Source organism: Oreochromis aureus, linkage group 10, assembly GCF_013358895.1.
Source record: "Oreochromis aureus strain Israel breed Guangdong linkage group 10, ZZ_aureus, whole genome shotgun sequence".
NCBI lineage: Eukaryota > Metazoa > Chordata > Actinopteri > Cichliformes > Cichlidae > Oreochromis > Oreochromis aureus.
The window spans coordinates 10,065,281-10,078,244 of record NC_052951.1 but is presented as its reverse complement, the minus strand read 5'-3'; the positions used below and the strand labels follow the sequence as shown (position 1 = coordinate 10,078,244).

General features: G+C 39.2%; 1 protein-coding gene across 2 annotated transcripts; it reads right to left on the bottom strand.

The window, feature by feature from the left end:
* Positions 1-1,310: 1,310 nt before the first annotated feature.
* Positions 1,311-10,543, bottom strand: LOC120442173. Of its 2 annotated transcripts, none has more exons than XM_039618017.1 (5): positions 10,483-10,543; positions 9,197-9,662; positions 4,882-8,191; positions 3,502-3,576; positions 1,311-1,933 (listed from the first exon to the last, which is right to left on the bottom strand). In XM_039618017.1, the coding sequence occupies exons 3-5, from the start codon at positions 8,118-8,120 to the stop codon at positions 1,735-1,737; spliced, it is 3,513 nt and encodes a 1,170-aa protein (XP_039473951.1). In that variant the 5' UTR covers positions 8,121-8,191; positions 9,197-9,662; positions 10,483-10,543; the 3' UTR covers positions 1,311-1,734. The 2 variants fall into 2 exon arrangements, with proteins under 2 accessions (XP_039473951.1, XP_039473952.1); XM_039618018.1 differs by having other exon boundaries at positions 4,882-8,144.
* Between the last annotated feature and the right edge of the window lie 2,421 nt (positions 10,544-12,964).

Below are 12,964 nucleotides of genomic sequence, written 5' to 3'. Positions count from 1 at the left end.
ATTATGATATCAACATGCAGGGGAAAAAAGGCAAAAGAAAAGGCTACAAAAAAATCAGTTCAGTCACTTACCGAACACGTTCTCATACCAGATGACTATGTAATCAAGATGTTTAGAGGGAAAGTGTGTTTTTAGGACACTCAAGCCTACCACCAGGTCCAATAATATTAGCTTATAACCAGCCGTTGTTGTTGTTTAGCTGGCTTATTGTCAGATGTCCCAAGATGAGAGAGGGCCACATGTCTAATCTGCTGTGTTAAAGCCCTGAAGATGAAGCTTGAGCTGAGGAGGTAAAAGGGAGGGAAGCAAGAGAGCAGTGGTGGAGGAGACAGACATAATGGCAAATAAATGATGAAATGTACATGCACAAATATATAGTTTGAAAGAGCTATTTGTAAAAGTAACTTATTAGGCTGGTCTCTAGCCACATAAAATGTGATTACGTGGAACAGTGATCTTGACCAGTGTATATATTATTCATATAGCGTCAAATCATAACAACAGTTGCTCGGGGTGCTTTGGACAATCATATATTTAACTTATATATTTAGTATTTTATACCTTTATGCATTTTTAAGTCTGCACCTAAAAGTCAATGCAGAATTTTTGGGACTTTAAGTGAAAATTGCACCTTTGCATGTCTGCATTACTTAGATTTAAATGTACTGAACAGGGCTACTTGTATGAGGCTTCAAAGCTTTCAGAGGTGCTTTGAGCCCACATTCCTTGTAACAGTGTTACACGACTTTCATTTTCAGTGTGCTTTATTTCTTCTTAGAGGGGTTTTTAATTAAAATCCTGAGTATCGCCTGCTAAGAAGGTAATATCACAATCTTTGTTTGACATACTGCTCAAATAAAATTTGCACGCACTCTTATTCATAAGCTTTTATCCAAAATTCCCCTCGCGCTTTATGAACAGTTCTGTGAAACTACAAGGGTCTGTTTCACGTTGCTAGTTTGCTTTGTATGTCCATAAGTGTGTGTCCATGAGGGTGCTCATGGGTATGTGCATGCTTCATTGCAGCCTTTCGTCATTTCATTGTTTTACTCAGAGACCTTTTATGAAGTTCAGATTGTTCGGGGATTTGGAGACCATCAGCACAATTGGCAAAGGCATAATGAATGCTTCTGTATTTTGTGCACCCTTGTGGCCAGTTTGCAGTTGTGAAAAGGTTTAGATGCATTGAACGTACATGTCCTAAGTGGAAACAAATCTTTATTTCATTCATAAATTACCAAAAACAGTTTAGCAATTAGAATCAATCAGATTAACTAATTTATAGACAAATAAACAGATGTTATATCAAACTACTTAACGGTAATTAAAAGGTAAAGCGACATTTAAAACAGGGAATATAGAATCAAATGCTTTAATCATAACAGTGCAAACAGAACAGAATCTCATGTACAAAATTAGATATAGAAATCTACATTTTAATGCAGGCATATTGACAAGAAAACATATTTAACTTGAGAAAAAGTGAAAATACATTTCTTATAGATGGTACTAGTTGAAGGTCACAAAGATCAGGTTCAAATTTGAGAAAATCCTTCATGTAGGCTTTGACAGTGTGCAGGAGAGTGGAACTTTATTTGGGAAGAACATAATTCAAAGCAATCTCATTCTACAGGGAGAAAGGGAATAGTAAGAGTTCTCTGCAAAAGGCTTCTGCTGGTCACTTGTAACACAGGATAATGGCTATTAAACTGCACACAGGTACTGAAAAGAGGTCTAGACTTTGTGGGTTTTTCTTGGAAGCCATTTGAACAGAGTCTTGCACAGCTTTTTGCTTTTCAGCTTTGTCTTTGTTAAGTTCTTAATGACGACATTTCTGAGCAGGCTGAAGGTTAAAGGCTGGGATAGGTGCGCAGTTGAACGATTCAGAACCTCCAAGAAGCGTCTTTCCTGCTGCCTGAAGTCATACTCTACACTGGAGAGACACACACAGCCCCAAATTAGTCATTCTCCCACCTGAAGAAAACACACATTACAAAAAACAAAAAGTGTGTCAAACCTGAAAGCTTTCTCCGAAGATGCAAATGAATGTTTTAGTGTGTCGTATCTGCATTTCCAGCTCATTTTTACATAATGCAAAAGCTTTTCATGCCTCAAAATCACTATAAACTGTGTTGCTACATTTCACTTTGCTTTGTGTGGTCTCCTCATGTGGGAAGCTCTGCACTTGTCAGGTTTCAAAGTGGCTGATTGGTTTGGGCAGGTAGACATTTCCCAGCAGGATATCCTCCTTTTTTGGAGGGTACACACGTCTGGTTTGAATATTCTTATCTTCCCACTTGGCCTTTTAAGGACCAGATGCCCACACACACACGCGCGCACACACACTAGTCAGCAAATCAACTTATGTAACACTCTTTTTGTCATACAAAAGGGGTTTTGGAAATAAGGAGATCAAGAGGAATGTTTTGAATATTTCACGACAAAGACAATTTAAGGTTTTGCTTTCTCGAGCTTGAGGCGTTTTTGTTTTCCGAAAAGATGATGAGAAGAATTTTAGATTTTCCTCGCCCCACTTAGTAATATTTTTTATTTTCCATTGCTTCCACCTGATGCAACATTTTAGTTATTAGGTGCAAACTATACCAGTGTTGGAATATGAGAACTAACCAATATTCCATGATAAGTCTTACAGGCAAGGGATGTGAAAGCTCTTCTCAGACAGCAGACAAACAATTCCTTTCACTGCTTTCTTTAATAAAGGAGAATTAGGTTCAGTTTGCAAGGCACTGAAATGCAACCGCTACTGCTGAATTGCTTAAAATGGCTGTCTAAACTAAGACAGTAATAGCTCAGTTAGCTATAACTACTTTTGATATATTCTCCTGCTTCCTACGAGTCATCTAATCTGCTAAAACATTTCATTTTAATACAGCATAACATCAATTAGTCTACAATCCAACTGACAATGCAGATTTTGACTTCATAAATCAGTATAAATCAGTTTTGTAGGCTGCTTGGACCCGACTCAGTTCTGTCTGCCTGCTTAAATTTCCAAATAGACTGTGCTACATAAAGCAAGTGCTTAAATCTGGCAGTTTTTCCATGAGATTTATCGTGTTCTCTGACAGGAAAATATAATCCTTCTGTTACTTCTGAGCAAGAAACTGCTTGCTAATGACAGTAAGTCATTAAGTTTTAGAGAAATGAAGTGAACAGGCTGGCAAAGAACCGGCAGCTGCAATGGCAGAGGTGCTGACCCATGAACTGAACTGTGTGCCTGAAACTGTAAATCTGTTGTCCGACTTTGTCCTTGAATAAACTGATACGAGTTCCTGTTACTGTGCATGCCATGCATGTTGATTTGGTTTAATTGGTTTCTTCATCTCTTTTATCGAATGAACACCAAAAGGGAAACAAGTAGCAAAATTAAAATGTATTAGTTATTCTGTAGAATAGTTATGATATATTGCAGCAGATTTGATCAGTTATGTGTTCAAACTTTGCATGTAGGCACAACTGGCAATGTCACTATTGTCTCACCTGTATACAACACAAGCAGTTTTCTGACATGTTGAGCAGTTTTTGAAGTCCTGTCCTGTTTTGTGGGATCGCCGACTGGAATACAGATAAAGCACATTTTATATGTTAAATATTGTGAATAACTGCTTAACTCGGTAACCCTTTAGTGCAAGAGAGTATGAGCTATTAAGAATTCTAATATAACTTGAATGGAAAAGGACGGATGAATTAATGTATGACCCTATCAACTATCAGCAACTTACATGAATCGTTGTGTCTTATTCTTGATGAAAGAAAAATACACGATGCAACTGATGCAACAACTAAGGTATATCAATGATCACGATGTCAGTCATGATAAACCATAAACCTGTGCTTTGTGTTAACCAAATCATCATTTTAGATTTACAGTGTAATCATCTTTCCCATCACTGTATCCATCTGAGACACATTCAGTCTAAACTGTTGGCAGTTATAAGCTATATAACATAGCGTGTAAGACATCAGTAGGTTATTAGGAGTTGGTTATTCTAAAACATGACCTCAGAGGCAGTCACAGCTTATTAACACAGCACACTGAATGAGAATGATTGACAGAGACACGTTGCCAGAGGCCTGTTTTAATTCCTGTTATTTGTCCCAGAAGAATTGCGTGGCTATATAAATCTCTGCCCCCCTGAAATGCCCAAGTAGGTTTCTATCATACTCAGGAGCATAATCACAGACCTGTTTTCAAACCTGCAACAATGTTGCAATGCCACATCACTACAATTCGAATCAGATTTTTTGCACGTTTGTGAAACAGACTTGATAACATGTTAGCAATGCTGCCTTCAAATTGATTTGTGCAACTTAAATCACAGTGTGCGAAATTATTTACACGACTGAAACTTGTTTGGTTAAAATGTTATTGAGGTCTTCCAGTGCGGATGCTGGAATATCTTTCTTCGTATTATTTACTTTAGTTATGGGACAGAATGGGGAAATATGTGAGAAACACGTGAAGCTCTGTGCTTTAACACAACTGTTTTCAGTCTAAAAACAATGGTGTTTGCATTGATATTCAGTGCTGCTGAGTGTTTCCAATCTAAGTGATGACTCACTGGAAAGCCAGAGATCAGCAGAAGCAGGAATGCTTTTAAAACAATTCCTAGACAGGATTCTGGCAGCTGTACTTATACTGGACTGAATATAAAGTATTACAGCAAAATATTTACAACTCATCTCTAACAAAGCATGTTAAGTATATGCCATTCACAAATGTGTAAAGCTCCATTGAACTACATATTAGACATTCAAGTAAAAAACTGATGAATCTGAAGTGAAAAAGAAAACTCAACACATACCTTATTACACTTCCACACACACTCAGAGCCCAGACACACACGCACATTTACTTACCCACTGGTTGGAGCGTGGCATGTCTCTAGGTCATGGATAATGTTAAGCAGAGTAGTGATCCTGTCCTTGTTGGCTGCTAGGCTGGCCTCCACAGTCTCAAGTCTCTGCTGTAGGGCTGCTGATTTGCAGCACTGTGAGGAAGGCGGCAGCAGCAGGGCTGCATCAGCTGGGTGGGAGTGAGCCAGGCTGGTGTCCTCTGGGCACGGCTGAGGAGGAGCGGGGCTGTCAATTGCCTCCACTTTCTTAGACTGGAGGTGGGGATGGGATGCCAAGGGCTTTGTTGATGATAGCAATATGGAATTGCGATCAAGGCCTGTGTGCATACGGGGTTCTCTCTCACTGCTGCACGGGGTTGGCACAGTGAAAGAATGCTCGGGACGTGTGAGTGCTTGTGGCGGTAATAATATGTCAGAGTTTTGCTGGACTGAGGATTTGATGATGGGTTTGACATTTCTGGTTGAGGTGATGGGTCCACAGTTTGTTTGCGCTGTTACAGAGGGTGTTGAGTTGTTGGGATGTGTCTCTTTAACTACATCAGTTTTAAGCTTAACATTTGCATGACTGGCTGATACACCCAAGGCAAACCGTTCTGCATTTGAATTCTTTTGCTGGGCTGTTGTTACCGGTGGGCATGTTGCACAGCGTCCCTCATGTTCTGTTTCTGCACATCCTTGATTATGTGCAGGCTTTTGTTGTTCTGTTTTTATGAAACCCTGCAGACAAGAGCTGTTTGACTTAATTAGGGAAATGTAATTCTGGAGGTTTGCGACCTGCGATGGATTTGAATTTTCATGGTCTTTTGACTCAAGCACAATTAATTCATTGATTAGATTAGTGCTGAACTTATTTTTATCAGAATGCAACTCCTCACTGGGGTTATTGGTTGATTTAGGGTGATTAGTGCTAGCATCACTGCCCCTGTTATGATCTTCTGGCACAATTTGAGGCTTAGATAATGCATGCGGAGGTGCTAAGTTGCTTTCCTGATGACGAACAACACCACAGTTACCAGGTTTGTTACTGCTTTGAGTTCTGATGTCAGGTCCTCGTGTGCATTGAGGTTTGCTTGTGTCGGGGGCTTCATTAAAGCTAACTACTTTTGCTGTGCCTATTGATTGAAGCAAATTTGCACTTGATACAGAGAAATTATTTTGTTTTTCTGTCAAGGCAAAAAAATGCGAGCCAGCTGGGGTTGCAGATTTTTTCAAATTGAATGCGGTGTTCCTGAGAGCTATATTTTTGTTCAGGGTGCTGTTAAATCCAAGTCTGGAGCTGGAAGTAGTACTCACAGGCACCTTAACTTCCGAGTCTAGGAGATTGGATGCACTAGATGTCGTGTCTAGGGAAGATGTACAAGCGTGAAGAAGAGGTTCAGAATTTGAAGAGTTAGGGTGAATTATTTGTGCAGGCACAGACTTATCATCACATGCAATTTGATCTGAATTAGCTTTATAATTTAAAATGCTTAAATATAGATGTGGTATAGCTGGATGCTGTGGATTAACAAAAGCTTGAATTCCAGTTGAGTTTATTCCTCTGTCAGTAAAAGGTATTTTAGCTAAAGATGTGCTAACAGCTGCTGTGGATGCCTTTTCTTGTAATTTATAATGTTCAAGCTGAGTATGTGGTGGACCTGAGGGTAAAAAGTGTGCAGGTGACTTTGATTTATGCATTTGGTTGAATGCATTGCTGGCCAGTGATAATGTGGGGCATTTAGGGCTAATTTGTTGGTTATTAGTTGTATTTATTTGACCTGCATGCTTGGAGTGTAGAGGTTTATGCTGAGTATTGACTTTAGCAGCTATGCTTTCAGTGGACGTTGGTGCAGAATTCAAAACTGTGGTTGATATGAGCGTATTGGTACTGGATGTATTTCCAGTCCCTGTGGCTACAGTATATAAATGCGAAGGTGGTGACAGTGTAATCTCAGGTGCAGCATGTATAGACACACATACATTTTGAGGTTCATTGTATTGTCTAGATATGTTTTGTGTTTTCTTAATGCGCTTGGGGTAAGTGTGTGAATGTGGGTTGTTGGCCTTGGTAGCTATGGCCAACTTAGGGGTCAAAGGGAGAGTTGTTGGACGAGAGAGCTTATGGTCCTGTGGAGGTTTGGCACAGAATTTTTCACTGGAATCATCCTGTCTGGTTTCTATTGTTGCTTTTGTGATAGTGATGGTTTTAGCATGTAGGACGGTTGTAGGTTGGATTGATGTTTCACCTCTGGCAGGATTTATATTTGACAAAGTGACTTGATTGCCTATAGAGTGGACCGGGCATGCAGGGTGTGGTGTTTTTCGACACCTTAGTTCCTCATTAACATATAATGATTGCGGATTGACTGTAATTTGGGTCCTGTTGTCAGTATTCTTAATGCTGTCAGAGAGTTGTTGGTTTGCTGTAGGGTTTTTTTCAGTGTGGGATATTTGGAAAGGCGTAGAGGTCGAGAGTGAGGTGAAGGATGAGTTTAAAGAGTTCCCTCTAAGGAAAGCATCGGGAGTAGGAATTTTCTCCCCTATAATAACAGCTCTGTTGGTTACAGACTGTCTCCCTCCACAGTGGTTGCATATTTTTTGAGGCATACCAAAAGGTCGGACAGCAGATAATGGCAGCGTCTTCCTACACAACTCTGTATAATGACCTTGCAATCTGGTCCGGTCTCCTCCACGACAGGTTGCTCCCTTTACAGGCTCGGCCTCATCATTGTGTACGGTAATCCCACCGATTGCCTCTGAGTCAACCACACTGCCATTAGTGTAACGGTTACCAGATTTACAATTAGACCTGGCATTCCCTGCAATGTGTGGATTTGTCTTGATTGCCCTGGTATAGCAATAAGTCCCTCTACTGTTCCTCTGACAGCAGGCCACATCCTTTGAGGCCTCACCTCCAAGTGCTTTGAAAGTCACTTCCTTTTTGGTCTTGGATTCCCCACTTTTCTGTTTTAGAATAGCCTTTTTCTCCTTGTCACTCTTTGTTAGCAGTAACTCCTTTTCTTCCGTTTCCTTGGTAATATAGCTGTTGGATGTTTGACTAATGTTATCTGAGAGTGTATCAGTTAGCTGGGTAGGAGGTCTACTTATCGCAGGGGACGTCTGAACACCAACACTGCACTGAAGTCCCCACAGGGCTCCTCCGGATCTGTCTCCTCCTGTTGCCTTCCAACCACGCACGCCAACCAAGGCAGGGACTCCTAAAACCGGAACCGAAGTCGTCAGGTCAGCTGCTCGTCTCCCCATTCCTCGACTGGTCGACTCAAAAGTCTGATAATTCAAAAAGGGGGTCAGCGTTTCCACATCATTACATCCATCTAAAAGTAAGAGAGGAACACGTTTAAAGCGAGAGACATTTTAGATGGCACTGTGAAGGAAATCCATGAGTAAGCAGGAAACAATGCACAGAGCTTGGGCTGAGACAACGAAGCGCTTCAATAGTGCAAAAAAAAGGAGGATAACTAGAGTTTTCAAGAATTATGAGGATTGTGCTCTTACTTTCTTGGAATAAGACTGGAAAAAGCAATGACAATGTGCAAATGCTGATAACAAGAGAAGTGTTGTATATTATATCAGCATTTTGAACATAATGCACAGATCCCACCCACATTAATGTCCCAACATAGCGCCTGGAGTAAACTCTGTCTTCTTTCATTACAGTATTTGCCATAGAAGGCAGCTTTAGCCCCATTACCCTTCACGTTCAGCTCACCTTGAAAAAGAGTACCATACACTAATGCTATAGCCTTAATTAAGGTCTGTGTGCATTTAACCGCAACACCATTTCACAAAGGGGACAGCCTGTGTAAGTGTGTGTGTCTATGCGTGCACACAAGTTTTCTCATGTGTAGAGGAGGTCATTTTAATGATTTATGCAACAACAGTTCAGTTGTCAACACCAGGGTGATCATGTGTGGAATTTTCAGCAATTCTTTATTGTACAGTTAAACACAGATTGTGTGTCTATGTTAGCACTTGCAGGTATTCATTCATGACAAAAAAAGAACATGTAAATACATTTTGGTAAGGCTTTCTTCACTTTCTCCTGGCCTTCATACCCCTCAAAATCCTTCATCCAGATATGTCTAAATTGCTAGACGAACATTAGTCATCCACAGGGACTATTATTTTGGTTCTCGTGTCAACTGATGTTAGTTGAGCTAGGTCAAGTGACCCACGTCTGTAGTTGCTGTCTAATAATAAGTGACAACTGTCTTGCCCTGTTAATACACCATAAAAAAACAAGCAGAGAAAAAACAAGCTATTGAAAAGCTGCAGAATGTTTACACGCCCTCAACTTACGAATAAAAAAAAAGACATACCTCAGTCTTTGTTTGATCCTGCTGCAAGTCTTGGCTCCAAATGAGTTAGTTTTACGCACTCTCTTTTATGTCCTCATGGATTCTCAAGGTTCTGAGTGACTTTGTCTTCATATGTTTTATCCCTTGGCTGCACAATTCAAACTCGGTGCAGTCCACAGGCAGTCATCTCGGTAAAGCAATGCTGCTTAATGAGTCCTCTTCATAACTGCTCAGATTCTGAACTAATCTACCTTTTATTGATCAGGCATAAAGCCAAGCTGTGTCCTCACTGCGTCCGCTTCTTGTTTTGGTCCTGCTGCTCCACACTGCTCCATAGTATGCTACAGTATGCTGTCCTCCAACACACTCTGCCCTACTATGCCTTATCTTTTTACCTCCTCTTCTCACTTACTCTTTGAGCGGTGCTCCCTCTCTGCTCTTTCTGCCACTGTCCTCCTTCCCAGCATTCATGTATCCTGGTCTATAGCTGGGTGGAGAAAGAGAGCAAGAGAGAGAAAGAGAGAGAAAGAGAGGGAGAGAGAGGAAGTGACTTGCATCAGTGGGGTAGGGACTGTGTGTAAATTACCATACAACTTAAAAAACAGGAAATGTAAATGGCAACAAATGTATATAAACGAAGTTGTAGCAGTCTGAAGAGGCAGTAATTACAAATATGGGGTTGTTGTGTACGTATTTCACATTACTTTTCTTAAAAGCAATTAAATACTTTCTTAATTACTCACTGGAAAAAGCAATTCAATACGCTAAACATTTCTGTCACTTTACTCCAGTAAACAATATATATAAACAATATAAACAATATATACCTTAAGCCAGTGGTTCCCAGAGTTTTTTTTGCCAGGCCCCCCTTTGTTTTACAAGAAAAATGTTCGCGCCCCCCCACCGCACAAACACATCCTCCAAACACACACACCCATATTTTCTTTACAAACTCCATTGCGGTTTATTTCACACCTCAAACATTTAGTAAACAATTAAGCAAATACAAGTAAACGGCAATAAATTACAGGTAGTAATAAAATATACTACTAACTCTTTTACGCTATGTCCACACCTACACGGGTATTTTTGAAAACGCAGCTGTTTCTATGCGTTTGGGCCTTTCGTCAACACGTAAACGGCATTGCGATTCACCGAAAACGGAGATTATTTAAAACAAAAAATGCCTCTCTGTGCAAAATGGGTTCAAAAACAAAAACAGCTGTGGGATACTGTTTGTCCGTGATTTGGAGAGCCCAGCGCGTGCTCCCGACGCAGGGAAAACTAATTTTGCAGGGGAGACCTACCTTGGCACTTGTGCAGGTGAAGCCAAAGGGAAGATATGCTTCACCAGATTTTCTAGTCTTTGGCTTGGAAGGAAGTTGGTTTGGAAACATATTTGGCAATGCTTCATCTCCTGCTTTGCGTTTGTGTGGGAGCCCCGTCAAAAACCTGTCCATAATGCTAGCAGTGTCCAAGCGTTCTTCTTTTTTTTTTTTCTTTTCATACCGCGCCCCCCCTGCAATGGCTCTGCGCCCCCCCTAGGGGGCGGGCCCCACACTTTGGGAACCTCTGCCTTAAGCTAATGTTCACACAAATCCATATTCTAATGAGGACACATCTTTGAGGACGAGGATCTTTCTTTTATCACTTTTAACACAAAATCAACAGCACAAAGTTGAAAACCAGTCCAAAGAGAATTCAAAGTGATCGTCACAGTGATTCTACTTTTAGCATGTAAGGACAGAAATGGAGGCCACAGTGTTTCAAGCCTGACTCCTCATCACTTCCTTTGTTAGCCACTGCCTCTGTTGAAGTTCAAGGTCCGCTTGCTGGTCTGGGGCTGGGAATCACTCTGGGGTTTTTTTTTTTGCCAGCTTTGCATTAGCGTGCTGTCTGTGCAAATGTTTGCAAAAAGGAGCCAAAGTTATGTTAGCAGAATAATACAGATGTTTCTGTCCTGTAACACAGTTTGCATTTCACCATCACACCCCGGTCCTTTGGCACAACAGTGGATGTAGACCATAATTCTGGTTGGACAGGACACCCTTAAAAAAAAAATACTTGTAATTAACATACAGTATTTCTATCCTACAGTGTACTTTTCTCCACATTGGCATTTAAAACACTTCACCACATGTGTATTCTATCTTACGTTTATGAATATTAATTACTTTTCAGGTTATGATTTTTTTCTTGTTTTTGCAACTTTATTATGTTGTTGTGCAAAATGTTTGATGTCTTCACAAATAAATAAATAAATAAATAAATAAATACATTTTAAAAAACTGAGCTTTGAAGGTTTTTTCCTGCTGCAGACATTAAAGCATGGTTTCTAAGCCCTGTGGAATTCTTTTCTTTTGGTAAATTTCTTTAATTATAACAACAATTTGAATATTGTCTTGGGATAACGAAAAAAAGGATTATTTTCCATAGCAAATGTGCAACATTCAAGTACATGTTTTAAGTTAATAAAAGTTTAATTTAATATCAATTAATGTGTATTTGATATGTATTTTTAAAACCATGTATTTTTACATCTGACAAATAATCGATAAAACATCAAAACGTTTCTCATTTATGGAGTTTAATGTGTCGTATATAAGCCCTTTAATGTATGTCATTTAAGTTCACGGACACTACAGCCCATAAGCCTCTAACATAATTTATCCCTATGCCTGCATCAACATCATATTCATAGGATATACTGAAATTATGAATAATCAAGTATGGTAATGTTTATATTTGCTGTCAAATCAATCAGGTTATGCACTATTATGGACATCATAATATTGATTATAGTCAAGTGATCTTTATACAATGCTCTAAATAATATTTTCCTAAAATAAAAAGATGAGAATGAATTATTTTATTACTGTATGTTTTGATGTTTACGATTCTTTTGCACCTGAAATGATTTTATTGCATTACATCATCTCCTACAGTGTTATTACTTTTACCACATTAAATCTTCAGCCAGCATTAGACAGCACTGCAAATTAAAGGAGAAAAGAAAAGGTAAATTAGACAGGATGAAGAGGATTATGTCATGGATGTTAAAACCTCAAAAAACTTTAAATACAAAAACAAATTAAATCAAACTAAGAATATCCTAATAATTTAATGTTTTATTTTCATACAACAATCTATTAAAGTAATGAAAGTCCTGCTGCGCAAGGAAAATGTATCCATTCTGTGACTCTATATAGGTAATATATAGCATAGACTGGCTGCTGACTAATAATTTGGTCGGTAGCCAGTTCCGTTTAGATTGCAATAGTCTATCAGACTATTGTTATCATCAGATATTAGTAAATTTGACTATGGAAACCAGGCTGTGTGTTGACTTCTGATTTCAAGAGATTGCACTCAAATTCCATCACTGCAGCTGTAGGGAACACGAGGCTGACTTTGTGAATAAAATATTATCTCATAGCCTCGGGGCAATTACACAGTATTGTATCAGGGAAAATGCCTACAGTGAAAACGGTTTAACTGTCACTGTAAGAGTTTTGTGTGGTTTGCATTTATTCATCATAACAGTTGGTTATGCTTTAGTGAAGACATTTGAAAAAGAAAATCGCTTTCCTTTAAAAAAAAAAAATCTTGCGAGGGTGTATATTTGTGTTTTGCTTTGTTAGAGTGATGACAATAGACTGATAATTTGACAAGTGGGCTATATACACATATATTTACATTTTACTAAGGCTCTTTCTCTTCTTTTCAAACATGTTTCCTTTAGGCAAATAAAATGACATATTAGAATAATTATAGCCCATCTTTTTAAAC

Coding starts and splice junctions, on each gene's coding strand:
- LOC120442173 (XM_039618017.1), bottom strand. CDS start 8,120: ATGGGGAGACGAGCAGCTGACCTGACGACTTCGGTTCCGGTTTTAGGA. Junction 3,577..4,881: donor TGCCACGCTCCAACCAGTGG/GTAAGTAAATGT, acceptor TCTGTATTCCAG/TCGGCGATCCCACAAAACAG. Junction 1,934..3,501: donor ACTGCTTGTGTTGTATACAG/GTGAGACAATAG, acceptor GTGTCTCTCCAG/TGTAGAGTATGACTTCAGGC.